Below are 20,671 nucleotides of genomic sequence, written 5' to 3'. Positions count from 1 at the left end.
AACTTTTATGCTATCTCATTCATCTGCAGTTCTGATCCTTTACCCACATACATTAGAGGGCATAAGTATTAGCATGTTTTCTGTCGAACCGCACGTGCAGTGTTTAACTTCGCTGTACTCTTAAGTCGTTTGCACTGTTACACAGGAACTTAACAGTTCCCTTTGGTAACCCAGCCAAATAATTCCATTTTATTATAGTTATGCAGCATACCACCTGATGTATGTCCATTTAACATTAATTGAACAATTATCATTGATCCTATGGGGTTTCTGTACTAAATAATTCCATTGGAATGCCCAAGCAGAAAAATGAAGGAATGAGGTATAAGTTGTAAGGAAGCTTTTCTGAACATACCATCATCTTCATCCTGGTAAGGGGAAGGAAAAAAAAGCTATTAACCTATCATCAAAACACAGTTCTTAAAAGAAGACATACAATTCTCGTCACATAAATGTCTCTGTTTCTTTCTTTAGCAGTTGTGTGTGTCTCCATAACGAATACACTGCAGAGAACAGTGGAACCTGCTAACGGTTCTACTGTTTATGATTTCTGTATTATGATTCCTTAATACATACAACCATCTAAGACACTCCAACCTGAGACTCTCGTGAGCATAAAATAGGTTCTGAGGTGCCTAAAAGGGCCCAAAGATACAGCAATAGTGACAATATCTACTGTGCACCAAAAAGATTCATATATGATATTTCATCCAATCGCCCGAGAAATCATTCAAGAATTTAACATCCTGATTTTACAAATGGGAACATACTGCTCAGGAACGACTCCTAACTTGCTAATGGTTACAGAAACAGATCAAGCCCCAATCTGTCTGACCCAAAGCTCAGCCTTTTGGATTCTGCTTTGCAATGGACACTCCCCTTGAAAGCCTTACTTATTTATAACGTGATTTACAAGCTGTGTCTGCATGGCTCAGAAAATTTATCTTCAGGGCAACCTTGTGGAATAGGTAAAGCAGGGACTATTTGCTTTACTCCTCAGATAAGAAATGATGGTGGAGAGGCAAAAATGATTTCACCATCGATTAGTAGATCAAAACTGCCAACCTGGACTAGGTTAGCACGGTGGTGATGAAAGAGCCCTTTCCTTAAAGTGTTGTTTTGAGGATGAAATTAGTTACTGGATGTGCCTGGTACATATTGAGTCCTTAATAAAAATCAGCTGTCATTAGTCCTGCCATTGAGATAAGGCGAGAAGGATCATAGCCAGAATCATTCATCCCAATTGGCCAAATGGGAGTGCCAGCAAAGGGCTGCATCCATAACCGCACATGGGCTCAGGGCATCCCCACAACGAAATTGCTCTTTAACACCGTTGCAACTATGTCCCCTTTGGTTCAAGAATATATGACTCCCGGAGGATTCTCATGCCAGAAGCATCAACACATCCAGAGACTGGGAACCTCAGGAATGTGATATTACCCTTGCTTTCAAGCTTTCAAGCACCTTGCTTCCTTTTTGTCCCTATGACTCTGCAGCCAACCTGCTGTCCTCCTGTCCCAAAAGGCTCCAGGGGCATTGCCCTCACCTGCCTTTGCTCAGGACATCCCTGAGGCTGGAATGCACCCAGGCTTTCTCTTAAGGTGACTATTCTGTGTCCTCCCCATCATTCAATGACCATTACAAATCTCACCTCCTCTAAGAAGTCACCCCTGGCTCCTTGAGCCCCATGGATCACTTTTTTCCCTTCACCTCTATAGTTTATTCTGTGATTGTATGCTGTTCAGCTTGTTGGATGTGGGTTTTCCTGTCTCCATCACATCTTAGTGCTTCATCTGAACAAGCACAGCATCTAGCACAGAGCTACGGAAACAGCAGGCATTTGTGGGCTGAGCCCTCGAACAGGGCAGGGTGTGATGGTCTTCGGAGGGCTTACAGTGTAGAGGAAGTCAGACAGCCCGGACTCCCATCCAGACTACTTACTAGCTGTGCAACTTGCAGTGAGTACCTTACCTCTTCTGAGCTTCAATTTCCTCTTAGTAAAAGAGAAACAATTCCTCATAGGGTCATTAAATGCAAAATGTGTAAAGCTAGGGGTGACCAACTGTCCTGGTCCTGATTTGCCTGAAACTGACAGCGTACCTGGGACATGAGGTTTTCAGTGCTAAAACCGGCCAAGTCCCAGGCAAACAGTTGGTCACACAAAAACAGCTAGCTTGGAAAAATGCACATAATAGGCATTCAATAAATGCTATTTCCCCTCTTTTTCAGGATGTGGCGGTATTAAAAAACAAAACAGAGGCCTTGGAAACTTTGCTGTGAAGCCCACACTCTTGGGCATCCCTCAGTTTATCCTCCCCTCCACCCACTGCCCCTTTACCTTGCTAATTACCACCTGGTAGGGGCTGTGATTAATCCAGTCACCTGGGGAGCTCTCAGAGAGACTGGAGCTAATCAGTGCAGCACGGTGGCCAGGAGGGAAAGATGGAGGCCCCAACAGGCACCAATATTCAAGTGCCTACTCTGTGTTGGCCTTGCTCCCAGTACTGGCCTTCAGTGAAGGCCGAGACAGATGGAGCCCCGACCTCATGGAGCCTGCACTGTTTTCCCCGTGCTAAGCATTCACCAAACGACATTTCATACTTACATTCTCTCTTCTGTCTGGTCCCCATCCATGCCTGCAGTGAATTAGGGCAAAGAAAAAGAAGTGAGCGTGAAGAGTTTCAAAGAGCTGGCCTCAGAATATAGATAGTTTTACTTAATCTAATAACAAGATATGGAAACCAACAAGCCAGGGTAAAATGAGAAGCAAAAAAGCCGTGCAGGAAAGCAGAGAGGCAGCAGAAGGGAGTCGTCGCTGGTGACTCAAGGTTCTGTCACCACTTTGAGCTGAGCAAGTCAAACCTCTGTTTGGTTTAGCTACTGCAGCAAATGATCACATATATAGAGAAAGAAAAGGTTTAGTCAGCAAACTCAGTCTTTAGTAGCTATTAAATTTCACTGAGTAGGTGCTTCTCCAAGCAAATGAAAACATTCCAGACAATGCTCTCCTGTGCCGATGTTTTAAAACCCCTGTCTCAGGGCTGGCCCTTCGTGTGAAGGGAAGACAGTTGGAAAGTGCTGCTGCTTTGGACTTTGCCCAGATGCACGAGCTAGTCAAACAGATTTGGTGACAGCTGCCTTGGCGCTCTGGCAGGCAGCCGTACGCCTGGGCGGCAGCACATTCTCCTCGGAGAGAGGAACGTGAGGACAGTTTGTTGAATGCCTCCTATCTGTTGGATGCTTCATGTGTCATCATCTCATCCTGTGTTTATTTAAAATTTTGGTGTTTAGTTCGTTACGATATTTTTTGCATTCATTTTGATTTTTTTAAAATAGTCCATTAAAATATTAATTTCATTACTAGGGCTTTTTTGGCACACCCTAGCCCTGGCCCTGACCTAGCCCTCACACCAGCCGAGCAAGGGCCAGAGTGAGGAATCCTGGTTATATAGGTGAGACCAACAGAAGCCTTGGTTATGTCCTCCGTGAGTAGAGGGGTTGGGCCTGAGCCCAGACGCATTTGTGCCTTTTGGCAAATAGGCCCCAAAAGACTATGGGAAAGTCAGACATATTGGAGCAGACCTCAGGATTCTGCCTTCATAAAATGTGGTTGAGCAGTGAGGAAGACACTCGCAGTGACCTCAAAACCTCCCCTAATTATTTCCTCTTCGCTGCCTGTTTGGAAATATAAAATGGAAGCTACAGTCCCCACGGTCTGCGACGGCAGGAAAACGCAACCACAAATCTGACTGGTTGAGGGTAAGGTCTCCACAAACGATGGTCATTCCCATACACCCGACGAAGCATCTCTCTGCTCCTTTCTTCACTAGCTTGCCATTTTCTTCAAAGGGACCCAGCTACTTTACCTCCCACCTGAGAAGCCTGAACGTTCCTCAAGCCTCAGCAGCAACCAGCCCACTCCCACCGGGAGCTCCCAGGATTTCAGTTCCTACGTTGAGCTAACACCAGGCCGGTTGTTCCTGTCACCCACTCTGAACGACAAGTGCAAACAACAGAAGACAGTTACTTTGGCACAGGTGGCTTCTTCGCTAGCAGGGGGCTACTTCTGTCGTGTCTTTCCGCGGTTGGTGGTAAAGGAGGCTTTTGTATCTTGGGTAAATGCTCCCCGAGAGGCCTGCAGAGTCGAGAGAAACGGTGTGTGAGAAACAACCTTAACTTCCCCACAGAGGTCTAGAGCATAGACCGCGACCCCTCGCACAGACACAGCAGAGCGCTTACCTTCCTGCCAGGGCCAAGGGCTGCAAGAGAGCAAGAGAGCACGTGTGAGTGTCCTCAGCACTTTTCAAAGAGTAAAGATCCAGAAAAAACAAAAATGCAAATGAAGCAGGGGAACAGCTTACCTTCTCAGAAAGTGCCGGTTTCTTTCCTGTAAAGGACAAATAGCAGACAGGGCTTGAATTCAGGGCTTTATCAGCTGAGCAGAAGGCATTAAACCATAGTTTGATGAAACTGTGAATCTGAGCCCCTTGCGGGGCTGCCTGGGCTTAAGCACTGAGGAATCACAGACTTTAGACCTGGAGGGTGCCTTACAGAGCACCCAATTTTACAGGCTCACAGAAATGAAGTGACTTGCCCAAGGTCACACAGTATTGTGTTCCTACAAACAGTATTCTGGATTCTGTGATTCTTTTCAGTATTTTATTTTATGTAACTGACGATAAAAAGGATTAATGTCTTCTTGGGATTTTATGCCTCTTTCATTGGTCAAGAGGTTCTTTGTACAGCTTACGTTTATTTCTGTATCTGAAATAAACCCATTTGCCATTGAAGAGGTTAGTTTTCCTCCAATGCTGTGGTACACTTGACATTATAGGAAGTATTACACTCAATTTCTGGAAAAACTTTTAACTTGGGGGAGAGGGTTTAAGAGAGTCTCTTGTGAGTTGCAAATCATTTTGTTTTTATTTTTATTGGTTTTTGTTTCTTTCTTTCACTTTTCTCTTGGAAGATGCAGGCTCCTGAAGAAATGTTAGGTGTACCTGAGAACTCTGCATTGCAAAGTTATTCAAAGCAATTTATTCTTTATCCTGTCTGAAGTCCCCTAGGGAAGATATGCCCCATGTCATCAGTGTAATGATGGATTACTAACTGGATTCAAACAGGTCTAGAAGCAAATCCTGTATGACTTGGAGCAAGTTATTTAAGGTCGTTGAGTCTCAATTTCTTCACCTGTAAAATGGGGATTGCAGGTTAAAACAGCATAGGTTTGCTGTAAGGATCAGGTGACAATTTATATGCGAGGACAGGCACATGTTCCATGGATGCTGACAACTGTTAGACAGCTCCTTTTTCTTCCCCTCCCTCCTACCCCCAGGCTAAGTTAACACCCCAAGGTGAACAGTGGTATGATCTGCCTAGAGGTGCGTTTTCACAACATAGTTTATTCTTTAAGGACTGAGTACATGCCAGGCCCATGATAGCTCCTAAGAATCTTGTCCCACTGTGAAGAGCTCACTGCTTAGTGGGAGAGAGTTTGCATGGTAAAAAAAATGTTAGTTATTTATAAAACTTTGGCTTTGAGTAGAAGCCCTACTTTAGGGAAAACTTAGATTTGTATCTTTAGGCCTGAATAGATTTTCTTTTAAAAGAGTTTGCTGACTTATGCATATTCTCTAGGCATGTTAGGAGTCTTCTGGTAAGAGTCTGGGCATCGTTGTAAGAGGTTAGTTCTTCCAAAACATCATGGACAAGGGAGGAATTCAAGGATAGAGCTGGTATTATCAGGAAACGGTGTCTTCCAAAAGTTAAAAAAGAAAAAAGAAGGAGTCTTTTAGGAGGGTAACTGTTGTTCAGGAGCTAACTCTGGAGGACGTGCTGTCAGTATCCTCTGTCCCGATACCTTGGCTCATGGTCGTAAGCAGGGCTGGAATCTAAAGTGTGTTCTCTCTGTCTTCATTTTCACATAAATCATACAGCCCTTTACAGTGGGCCACTCTAAACTAACACAGCCCCACGGCTGGGCACGATTCAGCAGAGCTGGGATGCAGTTCAGGGAAACGGCAGCAAGCAGCAGCCTCAAATCCAAGAACTGAAAGTCATTTTGCCGACAGACAGACGAGGAGACTGAGGTCACAAAGGCTGAACGCCTTGCTCAGGGTGCAGTAAGGGAGGGCTGGGGTGGGGCTGGGAATCCAGGCTCCTTCTCCCTCAAGGCTTGGCGCTGATTCCCCAGAACTCCCGATCCACAGCAAGGAAAATCCAGAGTCTCCAGCTGCAGCATGATGTGGTGGAAAACAGCACCCACTTTGGAATCAGAAAGACAGGAGTTCAAATCCTGCACCTAGTTATGCAAATTTGGGGGAATTATTCAACCTCTCTGAGCTCAGTTTTGTCATCTGCAAAGTGGGGATGATAATACACTCACTTAGCTGGGTTAGTGTGAGGTTTAGAGATAATGTAGGTGACTTACCTGTGGCAGGTAAAGCCCTTGAGCCATAGTAGGAGCCCAGTAAATGGTAACTAAGTTTTAGAATTGAATAGAAAACAGCTTCATGGGGAGGCAGCTGCAATCCGAGAACACTCTGGTGGATTCTGGGGGAAGGACTGTGGTGCACCCACAGTTGGGTCAACTGCACACGTACAACAGAAAACGTCCCTGACGTTTGGCTAGCACCTTAGAGTTTTACAAAGCATTTCTCCTTACAGAACACCCACCTTACAAATAAAGACACAGCTCTGAAAAAGCATCATCCCTGCAGTCAGTGAGCTGCTGAGTAGCAGCCAAGGCAGCAGACGGCAGCTCTCCCAGACTTCTTGTCTCTTAGCCCCTTTCCTCCCCCTGCTCCGTGATGCCTCCTGCCTCGTCCTCCAGGAGGACATCAAGATACGTGTGCACAGCCTGCAGCTATGAAAAAGCAGGCCCAGTACTAGGCAAAGGGCAGGAGGCCTGCTTCAGGCTGACCTGGGTTTGGGTCTCTACCCCCATCACTTGGCAGCTGAGTGATCTTGGGAAGTTATCTCTTCAGGCCTCAGTTTCCTCATCCATAAAATGAGGATGATTCTAACAGTCCCCCTTCATAATGTTGTGGTGATAGTTGAATGAGATGGTGCATGTGAAAAGCATGCAGTCAGCACTCCACAATATTGGCCATCATCACTATGCATCAAACAGAATGATACCAACCTAGTGTGAAGGGCTCTCTGTCAAACGGGGCTAACGAACGGTCTAGGGGAGGTTTCGTGCTTCTGTCTATCGAAGGAGCAGGGACTGGAAGGGAAGAAGATTGAAGTCAATTAAAAGAAGAAAGTACTGAAGTCAATTCAAAGAAGAAAGCAGGGGCCACCCCGGTGGTATAGTAGTTAAGTTCGGGGCTCACAGGTTTGGCTCCTGGGCACCAACCTACACACTGCTCATCAAGCCATGCTGTGGCAGCATCCCACATACAAAATAGAGAAAGACTGGCACAGCTGTTAGATCAGGGACAATTTTCCTCAAGCAAAAAGAGGAAGTAGCATCTGATGTTAGCTCAGGCCAATCTTCCTCACCAAAAAAAAAAAAAAAGAAAAGAAAAGAAAAAGAAGAAGAAGAAAGCAGCTGGTTGGGGTGAGGGTACTGGTGGGCTGGTGGGGAAGAGAGGGCAGCCCCTTCTACTTACGCTTTGCTGTTTTGTGGTTTCTACTTCTGCTAGGCTCATCGTGGTTGGGCTGGGGTGGCGGCAGTGGCTGCTTAAAAAAGATCCAAATATTAGGAAGCATTTTCAACACATCAGCAAGCCTTGGTGGATTTATCTCCCAAAGTATGTCTGAACCTGTACACTTTTCTCCATTTCCATGTTCCACCCACAAACATGCATCTCCATTTCTCACCTGAATGCCAGCCTCTGATCTGAGCTCCCTGTTCTGTCCTCTCTCATCCAAGTCATTTTCTGCATCACAGTGAAGGGAGCATTCACTCCCTGCCAAACCCTTTCATAGCTCCTATCACATTAGGAACAAAATAAAAACTGAGCATGGTCTGCAAGGCCCGGCCTGAGCTGGCCCTGTCCACCCTTCCACCCCTCTTTATACTCCTCTCTCCAGTGTCCACAGGCTCCCACTGTAAGTGTCTTCTTGCAGTTCCTGCAAAATCTCGAGCTCACACCCTGTTTGGCATCTCTGCTTACTTGTTTATTATGTGACTCCCCCTAACCCAAATCGAAACTTTATGAAAGCAGGGACCTTATTTGTCTTGTTCACGCTCTATTCCCAGCAGCTAGAACACTGCGTGGCACATGGTAGCTGCTCAATATATACCTGTAGATTGAATGAGTGAATTCTGCATCCCAATAGTGGAGGGGAAAGCCTTCAGGTTTCAAAAGAAAAACACATCTGTGGATAAATTCGGCTCCGTGAGACCCCTTTGCAGTAACACTGCACAAGCAGGAGGGAGCCATCTATTCTTAGATGAGAGGTCCCAGCTGTGGTGTGGGCTGGATTTCCAGCTTTTGGAAAACTACAGCCTCTCCTTCCAGCCCTGCCACATCGGCATTTGCTGTTAAAGGCTCTGGTCCCATGAGAAGAGAACGGTTTCCAGCTATGACTCCTTAGCCTGAACTTCTCGGGCCTCTCTGGATACTTAATTAGACCCTCAGGACCCGGGACTGTAAGCTTGAAGAGAGAGGAAGGGGGTTGGCGCCTTTCTTTCTCTCCGGGGGTCTGTGCTCCGGACACCGTGGTCTCCAGCTGTTTGCCCGTGCAATTTCAGGCCTTGGCCGGCAGGTGGCGCAAATCTTCTAGCAGGAGAGAAGGCGGCGTGCGGCCCTGGAATCCTGTTAACTTATCTGGGTCCTCTTAGAGCTTATTCTGCAGTTTTCGCTTATTTCAAAAGCGGGAAATAATAGCATAATGAATACTGGAAGGAGATTTTGTTATACAGGTAGTTCATATTGTTTATGGTAAAAAGAAAATACACATGATAAGCATCATGATGTGAATAGAAATCACCAGTATTTCACACCCGTCATCAAAACGAAAACCACTGTGAGCACTTGGGTATGCATTTTCCCAGCCTGTATACAATCTTTTCTTACTAGTTAGAATTAGATAAAGGTGTTTATAGTCTTATTTTCTCTCCGGCAGAGGAAATTCTCGGAGTGGACACACAGTAGCATGAGAGGGAGCAGGGGCCTACCGCGTGACTCCGGCCGGCGAGGGGCGGTGGGAGGGCGGCCATCGGCCTCTGCGGGGGCACTGGCGGCTGCTGCGGGGCCTTCCCGGAGGGGGGCCGGTCTGCGGAAACACAAGAGCGTTACATGAGAGGAGGAAGGCTAAGCCAAGGCTAGGGTGGGCCACACTCAGGGCTCTCCAAGAACCAATCCCGCGCCCGGCTCTGTGCGGCGGCTCGGGGGCACCGACCCCGCAGCCCACCCCACCTCCACCCTGCCCAGCACCAACGCCGGCCCGGGCCCTGGCAGAGATTTGTCCACACCTCGGGCTTCTGGGAGTGGGGAGTCCTTGGCCCCCTGCCTGTCCCAGTTTGTCTTACTCTGCTTATACTTAGGAGCAACTCTCACCTCATCTCTAGGGAAATTTATCAGAGGTTTTGTTCATCAAGGTGTGAAGAAAGGCCTCTTTGTGGTTAGCTCAGCCCGCACCAAGAGACTGTTTGCAGACAGAATTATCACGAAGTAAACACGTGTACAGACACACGTATGCACCTCTATGCATGAACACATGGACACAGAGACACACATGCACACACGCACAGGCACACCCAGCTGCCCAGGCCGGTTAAGCAGGCTGTTGTGGGTCACAGGGATCCTGTTCTGGGTCCCCTTCCTTCCGGTCACAAATGCTGTGGGCTGTTCCCTCCCGCCCCCCATTTCCTCTTTTTGCTCATCTCTGCCTTTAAAGGAAGGAGCTGGTCACCAATTCCTGTTACCAAATCACAGACTCTTAACTGGTTACTTGGACTTGGTCTGGACAGAAACTCACTTTCTCCTGATCGCCCACAGGAGAAACCCTGGGCCAGGTTGACAGGCTGGCAATGTCCCACCCCTTTGACAGGGAAAGGCCAGGGCTGTGAGTGAGGGAGGCCTCCTTACATTTATGCCCCACCTGCCTCTTTGGCCTCATCCTAGTCCCAGCCCTGGAGACACATTGCTCTTCCACCGAGAATGGGGCTCAGAAGTCAGGCAAGCAGGGTCTCATCTCATACCACTCCACCAACACTGGCCACCTCTAAGCTCCTCTGATATGTCATGCTCCTTCAAGCCTCAGGGCCTTTGCATGGCCAATTCTACTGCTTACAATGCTCTTCCCTTCCCACATCCACACTCACTTGGCCAGTTGCTATTTATCTTTTAAGTTTCAGCTTAAATATTGTATCCTCAGGGAAGCAAGCCCAGACTAAGCATACGCCCCAGCCTCATCTCCAACACTTGTCTTCCTGAGTATATATCATCATTCAATTAAATCATTTTGTGACTCATTTGTCTGATGTTTCCTCACACCCTGGATCATGAATTCTTTAGGGTGAAGACTGTCTTGTTCACTCTGTGTCTTCATAACTGGCACACTGGGGTACTCAACAACTTAGCTATTGTTTCTTCTCTGGGCCTCAGTTTCCCTGTATATGAAACAAGCTTGATAATTGCTGACTTTATCACATAGCTTGCTTAAAAACACAAATGAAAATGCTGACGTTTGTGAACGGGCTGTAAAATTGCAAAGTGTTATACAGCATAAAGGAGTAGTGGTATCAATTTTTTGTGCTATCGAGCATCACCTCTCTAGCTTACTCTGTGACATTATATTATGCAAATGTGCCTGAGCCCATTTTCTGTCACCACCTCTACTAGGGCTGGGTCTTCTTTCCTGATGATTTCAAATTTCAGCATTTAGAATGATGCCTCGCTTGTAATAGGAGATGAATCATTTTTGTTGAATGAATGAGGGAGAAATGGGCCTGACAGGAACAGATAGAAATGAAAATCTTAAAAACTATGTAAAACTCGTTGAAGTTATTGTTAAACCCTACTCAATATCATCCTGTTTATTCTGACGGTCTGTGGGTGGGGGTGCCACATAACTATGAATTGGTCAAAAGATGCGGAGGAGCAGGAAAGTACTCTTGAATACCCAAGTAATACACAAAATGAGTTATTACTGCCAATACCCTGAAGTGGCAGTTCACTGCTGATAATCAGCCACCATAGGCGATGAATTATCTGCAATAAGAATACCCTCACAGCAAACCTATGCAAGCTGTATTATTATTATCCTGTTTCACAGATGAGGAAATTGAGGTCCAGAGAAGTGAAGTCACTTGCCCAAAGCCACATAGCTAGGAAGAAGCTGAGCTGGCATCAGCACGCAAAGCTTTCTGCTGTGTGGTCATGGTCGCCCAGGCATCAGTGGGGCCTGGGGCCTGGGGGCTGCCAGGGGCCTCACCGATGTACATGGAGTTGGAGTTGGAGAAAGGCTTGGCGGGCAGGATGGAGTTCTGCAGAGCTTCCTCGTCGTTGGAGGGTGGTGGCTCATAGTCGGCATCGTCTTCCACAGGCGCCTCGTCCTCCTCATTGGGGGACTCATAGTCACCGTCATCCTCCCCATCCTGATCGTCATTGGGACTTTCATAGTCATCTTCTTCCTGCCAACACAGTAACAGGGACAGTGCAGTCGGTAGAGGCTCCATGGCACTCCACGCACCTGCGTCTACTCTGCCAAGCCTCACGATGGTACTGGCTTAGGGGCGGGCAGCAGTAGGATGCTTACTCCCATCTTACAGATGAGGACACTGAGGTCGGGGAGTGCGACATCACGGGGCCAGCAAGTCATGGGCTTGGGACCTCCATCAAGGTCTTCGGACCACTAGGTGAGTGCAATTCCCTCTACATCTTTTTGCCCAACAGAGAAAAGCAGAATAAATGAGAAGGATGCTGGAGTAGAGGGGTGGGAGAGGTGGCTTTGTTTTGAGTCAACACATTTTTCCTCCAGGCGTCACCCAGAGAAGGACTAACTGCCTGGAGGCTGTGATGCCCCTAGTTAATGGTCAGCTCTGTTCTCAGTGTGCCTGTGCTCAAAAAATTTCTTCTCGTTATAAGCCAGTGAGGCATTGAAGGCCACGCTAATGCGGGAACCAAATACCCAAAGCCTGCTCATGAGGAGGCGGATTATGTTGCGTCTGAGAGGAGGTAGTCATGGCTATGCTGTTCTTTTTTGCTGAGAGTTGAGTGTCTAGAAACAACAGCTCATTATTCGTGACACTGAGCTTGAAGCTGCACTCTTGGAAAGACTCTCTTTCTACATTTTAAATTTTTTATTATATTTTATCTTTGCTTCTTTGTGGCTCTCAGGGAAAGTAAGCCCTTGGGGCTGGGCAATTGCCTTTGAAGCAGTCCCTAATTGTAGACAGTCACAGTGGCAATTTCCCAAGCAGAGGTGGCACCATCAGCCACCCAGCGATAAGGGGCTTATCACTCTCATGCCAAAGTCCAGAGGGTAATAAACGAGCCAGGGCATTTCCCTCAAGTCAAGGGCAGCGTTGAAAGAAGCGATGGAAGGTTGCAACTTGGCAAGGAAAGGGATGTACCACTATCCCAGAAATCCTGACAGCTTTGCTGGGTGGCTTAAGAAAGACTGCCTAAGTTGTTCCATTGAAAGATTCCTGTGTTAATTTTGGACTCAAGGAATATATTTTTAAAATATTGGAAGGCAAAGGGAGAGTTGAGTGTCTTCCTGAGCTCCGAAAAAGACTTGTTCTACTATCAGTGTTCCTATCACGAGAGCAGAAGGTGGAAGCCCTGATGATGGGGCCTTCAGAACAGTGGCCTCAGCCCCTCTCCAGCCCTTGCTGACTGCCCCCTAGACTGACAGGGGCTCTCTAGATTCCCTCAGTGGGCCCACCCGGCCCTGTTGCTCCTGACTTCCCACCAGGCCTTTACCCTCATAAGCCTTTCTCGACAATAGACTTTTCCTCCCTGCTTCTAGAATAATGATTTTCTCCTGATGATTTGACTCCTAAATTTGTATGCATGTTTTTGTTCCTAACCATATTCCGCCGTGTGTGTATTATCCGTGCTGGAAAATGCTCCCCAGATTGGGTTCTTCATCTCCGCCCTGCCCCCTAGTGCCTCATGCAGTGCTGGGCACATGGTGGAACCCACGAGGGTTACAGCCGGCAGCTAAGGGGGCCCTCTGCTTAGAGAGGCGCGAGGAGAGCACCCTCAGGCTGAGCACCCACACAGAAGGGACTGCGCTTCGAGCAGTGGCCAAGATGCAGCGTCTGTGCAATCACGGAAACAATTCTGGGGACGCTTCTGTTCAAAAAGAAACATTTTCCTTTTTGCACAAAATAAATCTGTCCTATCCCTTTGTTTTCAGATAGAAAGCACAGACTTAGCTAGAGTCTTTTTCAGATTCAATGATTCCTTTTACCAGAATCCCAAGAGGACAAAGGATTTAGTGCCTGCTTCTTAAAGGCGCAAAAGGCAGCCGCTTACCAGGAAGACCCTGGACTGAAGGTGAACCCCCTGGGCCCGAGGCCTCTCTGACTAGTTGTGGGGCTGTGCGTCAGTCAGGCTCTCCACTGGGCTCAGCTGCCTCGTCTGTAAAATTAACTGATGGGGCTGTGATCCATGATAGCCTGAGTCTGGCTTCATGCACAGCGGCAGTACGAGGAGTGACTGTCCTTCTGGGGAGAGGATGCACAGCGTTCATCAGCCTCTCCAAGGGTCACTGTGAGCCCTCAAATATAAAACCAATCGGACTGGACCTTCCCTGGGGTCTTTTCAAGGCTAATAGTCGATTCTGAGTTCCCTTTCCCTCTGTCACCAGTGGGGACTTAAGTCTGCAAGGAAAGCTACTTTACAGCTGCTGCAGTGTAGGCCGTGTTGGGGAGGGGGTTGGTGGAAGGCCCTGCTGTGGGTTGGTAACGGTGTGGTCAGCAAACTACAGCCCACAGCCAAGTCCGGCCCGCCATCTATTTTTGTAAATGAAGGCTTACTGAGACACAGCCACACACCCGTCATTCAGGTGTCACCCACAGCTGATTTTGTGCTACGATAGCAGAGGTGCGAAGATGAGACAGATTATGTGGGTCGCAAAGCTGAAAATATTTACTCTTGGCCTTGACAGAACACATTTTCTGCCCCTGGGTGGGTATACTGGCATCTTGTTAGAGGCCTTGTTCCTTCTGGCCTTATGCTGGTCCCTTATTACAAAGGTGATCTGGAAACTGCTGTAAAGATGGAAGAACAGCCCACACCATACTCACAAAGGACGACCAGCCCCCATTGTCTTCTTCATGGCTCTCTGTGGAAGAAGAAAACGCCATCAGCAGTAGCAAAAGAAGCCACTAGAAGGAAGGTCAAAGCAGCTCCCCATCTGATGCCCTCCCACACCACCGCCCCATCCCGGGCCTCCATCCTACCTTCCACATACTTGTGGTTCACAATTTAGTATCCACTCTAGGATTTACACCTGAGGGGCTCAGTCTACCAGAGGGTGGCAGTGGCTCTCTGCATTTGCGTGCATAAAGTCCCCTGAGAGTGCTTTAAAATACACAGATACCTGGGGTCCTGCCCCAGAGCTTCTGATTCAGCAGGACTGGGAGGGGCCCAGGAATCTGCATTTTAACACTATGTGCAATTTAAATGCTGAGAAACTAAAGATTCAGAAGTAGGAGGCTGGCTCCACCCAGGGGCTCAGTCAAAGCCTGGGTCCTTCCCCACTGCCCCCGGAGCTCCTCATTGTGTCTCGGCAGAAGGTCCCAGCTAAGCTGGGGCCATGAGCCAGGTGTCCTGCATAGTGACATCTCTCCTCCCCTCAGGCAGGATCCAAACCCTTTTCTGGGTAAGAATTGGCTGGCAGGCAAATGAATAAGGTCACCAGCATGACACCCAAGGAGCCCTAGGAACCGGCAGACAGAAGAACCCAAGTACCTGTCGCCTCCCAAAGCCGTCCCTCTCACCGCTGACGCCTTACCTGTCTCTTCAGGAAACCGCTGGACTTGGGGTCTGCAAAGGCAAACAGCACGGCATGAGCAGCCCTCCTGGTTTCAGGGCTTCTCCCTCATTCCTCAATCCAGCCCTGCAGGAGGAGCCCCCCTGCGAGGCTGCGTCTCACCACCTAGGGCTTGTGTCACTGTTGCTCGGCAACTCAAGCCAGGCTGCCCGAAAATTCTGGAAACCACCAAAGCCACATTGGTGGAGTGACTGGAGCTTGTGACCGCCTGACTCTCAGGGGGGAGCTCCACTGGCGTCCAGACCCAGGGGCAGAATGCAGAGCTGGGAAAAGGAGGCCCCTCTCCTCCTTGGCACCAGCTTCAAGACCCCAGGACTGAAAGAGGGTTGAAGATCAAAAACCGGGGCAAAAACAGTCCCGTGCCGGGGCTGGCCTGGTGGGGCAGCGGTTAAGTTCGCACGTTCTACTTCAGCAGCCTGGGGTTCGTCAGTTCAGATCCTGGGTGCAGACCCATACACAGCTAGCTTGTCAAGCCACGCTGTGGCAGATGTCCCACATAAAATAGAGGAAGATGAGCACAGATGTTAGCTCAGGACTATCTTCCTCAAAAAAAAGAAAAATAAAATAAAATAAAAACAGTCCTGTGCTTGAAAACTCTGCATTTCATTACAGCCACACCAGGCCCCACTCACTTGCGTGTGAAAATGCTCCTCCTCTCTTCGTTCTTGTTGATTTCTTGACTTAACTTACTGAGAATCCTACAAGACAAAAAGACAGATGAGGTGACAAAACGATCATCTCTCTCCAACCCCAACCTTCCCACTGGGCCCTGAAGTTCCCTGATCTGTGTGACCTGGGGTACCTGGACCCACCTCGGCCAGCCTTCTCCTCCTCTGGCCTCCAGCCAGTCCCCTCTGTGGGGCCTCTGCTCCTAACTTCCTCCTGGAACTTGTCACCTTCATCCCCCTGCCAGTCCCTGCTCCTGCCCAGGAAGCCCTCTCTCCTCTTTGCTGATCTATGTCCAGCTCAGCCTTCAAAGTCTAACTTGGCTCCCTCCATCAAGACTTGTCAACTCACGCCTGGCTCCCCCTTGTCTGAAATTCTGCAGCCTTGTGACCTGGATACGACTGCTGTGTATTTTGCTGCATTAGTGTTCCTGGGGCTGAGGGCCCCTGACTCTCAGTTTAGCATCCTGGTGGTGATGTCTGGCTTCCAGGAACCCTGAAAGCATCTCTGAGACCTGGAGGAATCAGCCGCTTGTTGCATAACTCCTGACAAGAGCTCCAATGGGCTGTTCTCTGGCCTGTTGTCTCCTTTCGTTCTCCCCTCCCTGCCTTCTCCTTGGTGATGTGGGCTCTTATAAAAACTTGGAGAAGCATTCCCAGTCAAGCACAGACTGCAGAGGGGGAGAGTCCCTGAATCACTCATGCCCTGAAGCCAGCCTTGACCAGGACACTTGGAGATGCTCTTAGTCCCCAGGTTCAGTGAAGTAGCAAACCCCAGGACAGGGAGAGCAGGACTGCCCCCTAGCACACCCAAGCACTAAGCATCCATTCTGTGGGTTCTCTCGAATCTCCAGGACACAAGACTCCAGCCTCCCTTAGCACCCATAGCTGAGACCAAGGGAGCCCTCATTAGTAAACAGACTGGGTGTTTCCTAGAGATTTGGGGCAGCTGGGAGGAGCCTCAGAGATGATCTAGTCTAATGTCATTTTATAGATGAGGCCACAGAAGCCCAGATAAAGGAAAGGACTGGCCCACAGAGAGGGTTAGTGATGAAGGCCACCCCTCTCCCCACAGCACAGCCCGGCCCCAGAAGTCAGGCTCCCTAATTTCCAGGGCAGCACACTTTCAACACACCACACCCTTCTGTTAATTCCCTTTGTGCTGCAAGCTCCCTGGATGTGGACTCTATTGAGCCCATGCCCATCAGTGGATGACCCAGGATCTGCATTCCTTCTGTTAAGTGGCCATCTCAAGGTAACAAGTTTGACCTAACACAAACTTGCTAAGTTAGCAAAGGTAGTCCTTAGCACCCACGACTTCTTGCTTCCCTCCTCACTCCCCCAGCCGCCAATGCCCTCAGTTCGCCACACTCCCAAGGAACTGCTGCTCGGAGCCCTCCTACCTCACTAGAATGACGGGATAAATGAACTTTGATAAACGCGCTGGGGACTTAAGAGGACAGAGGAGAGGGGGCAATGTTTAATCCTGCATCATAATGTCATTATTGGACTTTCACACTTCGCTGATGGCCCAGAGGGCGAGATGCTGTAAAGCAGGGGTGGGGACTTCCCAGTGGCCTCCTGATCACACCACCAGAACGCTTGTGACATGGTTCTTTTTGATTCCTTCCAGCCATTGTTTTGAGAAGCCGATGGGAGTCCCTCTCCTCCCTCCTCTGACATTGGAGACGGAAGGGCTCCTACAGCACCGCCAAGGCAGCTGTTGGTGTCCTGCATCCTGGCCAGGTCAGGCAAGTGGCTGCAGCAGCCAACCCCACTCAGTCACACCTTCATTCAACCATAGACATTAAGGGCCTTCTAAGCGCCAGGAACTGCTGGCTACTCAAGGTGTGTCGGTGAACAAAACCAAAAAAGGTCCCTGCTCTCTAAGAGCCTATACACTAGTGGAGAGAGAGAGACAATAAACAATGAACGTTTAAGGAAGTGAAATTCTGGGTGAGAACTGTGTATACATACATGCGAATGGTGGTGGGGGCTGGGTAAGGGGGTGTGGGAGCGCATGGGTGCGGTGCAGTTGCAGTTGAAAATGAACAGGCCTCAGTGGGGAGGTGACATTTCAGCAGTGCCTTGAAGAGGTGGTGCTGGGCAGCACCTCAACGCCCCCGTCCCACAGAGCATGGCTGGGCTCTGACCAGCTCACAAAGCCACTTTGATCCGAAAGGACCTCCTGCTCTCTGCGGTGTCTCTTCTCACCAGTATCTTTAGCAGCCAGGCTGGAGGCTGCTGGGGCTCTAACTGGCTAAGGAAGGAAATGCCAAACCACAGGCCCCAACAGAGGAGCAGCAAAGAGGTGAGAGAACAGAGCAGGGCCTGGTAGCACGGTTTGTAGCAAAACTTGGGCTCCCAGGCACCTGCTGCTTCAGTGGGCCTCAGATAACACCTTTCAAGGCAGCAGGGACCACTGCTGGGGGGCAAGTGGACAGGGTGGCAGCGCTGGTAGACAGGGCAAGGAAGTGGTTACTACCTCCATGTGCAAACCTTCAAAGTTGTCCCCACCTCCACGCCCCCAGAGGACCAAGTGACAGTGAGTGGCCGGAGGTGACTCATTTCTCATCCTCCCCACAAACCTCAGGCCTCACTTAGCACCAGGGAGAGAGGTGGAGGGGGCTGGGCAGCTGGTCGACATAGTTCCCTCTCCTTCACCTGGTTTTAGGGATGAACTGGCCCCAGAAGTGGGGCTGAATCCGCCAACAGGAAGTCAGGTCATGGCAGCAAGGTGGAATCCTGCCATGACCTGGGTTCCAGCTCAGTTGCATCCATAGCTTGATGGGGACCAGTCTTTGACTTCTCTACTGGTGATGTTAGAAGGCACAGAGGGCAGGTCCTTGTCGCAAGTATGACTGCAACGTCCTGCCCCAAGGGCAGTGCCTGTTCTGTGACTTCAAGCAACACATTTGCCCTTCCTAGGCCCTGATTCCTCACCAGCAAGATAAGGGAGTTGGCCCTGGTTAGGGAATCCCTGACCAGCCTGACCATTGTGATTACAAGGGTGCACCTGTTACAAACACAGATCACCAGGCCCACCGTAGACTTCACCCATCAGAATCTTTAGGATAGAGGCCTGGGGGCAGGAACAACAGTCCCCTGGGTGATTCCTGTGGTGTTAAAAGTTTGTGAAATCAATTTGATTATTCTTGTAATTTTTTTTTAATTAAAAAGCAGGAGGAGGAGAAGATGGAGGAAGAAATGAAGGGGGAGATGGAGGAGGAAGAGGAGGAGGAGGAGATGGAAAAGAAGGAGGAAGAGGAGGAGAAAGAGGAGAAGGAGATGGAGGAAGGAGAGGAGGAAATGGAAGAGAAAGAGGAGGAGATGGAGGAGATGGAGGGGGAGATGGAGGAGATGGAGGAGATGGAGGGGGAGATGGAGGAAGAGAAGATGGAGGGATGGAGGAGATGGAGGGGGAGATGGAGGAGATGGAGGGGGAGATGGAGGGGGAGATGGAGGAGATGGAGGAGGAGGAGATGGAGGAGATGGAGGGGGAGATGGAGGAAGAGAAGATGGAGGAGGAGTTCGAGGAGATGGAGGAGGAGGAAGGAGAAGAAACTTTATAATTATGAAGGGAGAGCGGAAGCAGAATGAGGTGTCTCAGTCTATCTTGAAGTGTTTCCTAGGATTCTCCCAGGAGACCCAGGGCTCCCATTCAACGGTCCCTTGTGCTTCACCAACTGCAGGTGGAAGCACAGTAGTGGGTCTTGAAATCAACTTTGCTGGTCACGCAGAAATAAGGAAGGAAGACAGGCTGGCAGGCAGGAAGGGAAGGCAGGGAGGTAGGGAGGGAGGGAAGAAGGAAGGAAGGAAACAGAAAGAGCAGAAAATATCAGAGCTCATAATGCACAGGAAAGGTAGGTGTTATTTTGTGAACATTCTATTTCAGTGCCTGTGTCGTCACACGTGTAGTTGTGTGCCAGCTTATGATGTGAAATGTATTTTCAACCACAGCTCACATAGTCAGGGCTTTAGGTCAGCTTTACTTCTCTCCTTCTTACAGGTTCTCCCACAGTGGGAGGCTTGCTTGCTCAACTCCAATTTCAGAGGGCATGACGCACACACAACTGTCCCAGGCCCAGAATTGGGCAGAAGTCTGACTTTGCTTAACACTGTCCTCCGGACACCCTCCTCCAACTCTCCCTCCTGTCGCACTGCCTCTCTCTCCTCAGACATCACCTCTGTCACCCCCTGCTCCAGGCCCCCCAGCACACCTTCTCACTCTGGCTCTTTCTCTGCATTTCATCCTTCTTTAAAAGAGTTAGTGTTCCACCTTTATAGGTCAGCCTCCTTGAACCAAGAGCCGAACCTTCCAAAGTTCTGTCCTTGTCGCGTGAGAAGACAGGGAGAAGCCAAGATGTTGTATCTTGGGACTCAGGAAGGGAGCTTCCATCATCATCTCAGGCCTCAGCGGAGAACCACGCACGAGTGGGCAGGAGATAAGAATTTGAGGGCCTAGCCCTGGTCTCCCTGCTTCTCAGCTGTGTCCCCACCCCTACAATTTTCCCTGTATTACTTTACTTGTGCTTCACAATCATTTTGTATGGTAGACAAGTAGAATTATTCTCATTTTTACCAACAAGGCAAGCAAGGCTCTGAGAGAGGTATTTGTCAAAGGCCACATGACAAGTTTTAATAAGGAGCTGAGCCAGGAAGTCAAATTTTCTGGACTTGTGTTGGGGAGAAGGAGGGACCATTGGTAGAGAGGAGGCACTTTCCATGTGGGGAATCCCTGGCCAGAGATTAGTCAATGAATGGGAGACGGAAGGAGCGTGTGGGAGATAGACCTGTCACTGTTTCGATTCTGCTGAGGGCTGGGCACGTTCTTTAATGGGCACAAGAATGTCTGTTTACCTCTGGGTCTCTCCCTCCCTCCTTCCTTCCTCCTTTCCTGTCTTCTCTAGCTCAGGTAGGCGCTGAGTAGATGAGACAGGAGGTCGTCTCTGCTGTTAGGAGGTCACACAAATAAACAGGTATTCCTGCATTACTTCTCTGATTGGGTCTTAGCTTTTCCCAGCCTAATTCCACGACTGGTA

General features: G+C 49.1%; 1 protein-coding gene across 2 annotated transcripts in view; it reads right to left on the bottom strand.

Annotated features, from left to right (window-relative positions):
* Window positions 1-20,671, bottom strand: part of LCP2 (lymphocyte cytosolic protein 2) — a 45,157-nt gene that overhangs the window by 9,743 nt on the left and 14,743 nt on the right. The window contains exons 4-14 of one of the 2 annotated variants that reach the window (XM_070570367.1): window positions 15,597-15,662; window positions 14,926-14,957; window positions 14,216-14,253; window positions 11,392-11,590; window positions 9,131-9,228; window positions 7,617-7,686; window positions 7,145-7,228; window positions 4,362-4,387; window positions 4,240-4,259; window positions 4,028-4,135; window positions 2,593-2,636 (exon numbers count right to left, since the gene is read on the bottom strand). In XM_070570367.1, the coding sequence (XP_070426468.1) occupies window positions 2,593-2,636; window positions 4,028-4,135; window positions 4,240-4,259; window positions 4,362-4,387; window positions 7,145-7,228; window positions 7,617-7,686; window positions 9,131-9,228; window positions 11,392-11,590; window positions 14,216-14,253; window positions 14,926-14,957; window positions 15,597-15,662 (785 nt within the window). The remainder of the gene's footprint in view (window positions 1-2,592; window positions 2,637-4,027; window positions 4,136-4,239; window positions 4,260-4,361; window positions 4,388-7,144; window positions 7,229-7,616; window positions 7,687-9,130; window positions 9,229-11,391; window positions 11,591-14,215; window positions 14,254-14,925; window positions 14,958-15,596; window positions 15,663-20,671) is intronic. The other variant, XM_070570368.1, reaches the window with a different exon arrangement.

The sequence above is a fragment of the Equus przewalskii genome, chromosome 13 (genome assembly GCF_037783145.1).
Source record: "Equus przewalskii isolate Varuska chromosome 13, EquPr2, whole genome shotgun sequence".
Taxonomy (NCBI): Eukaryota; Metazoa; Chordata; class Mammalia; order Perissodactyla; family Equidae; genus Equus; species Equus przewalskii.
This window is presented reverse-complemented; position numbering and strand designations above follow the sequence as displayed.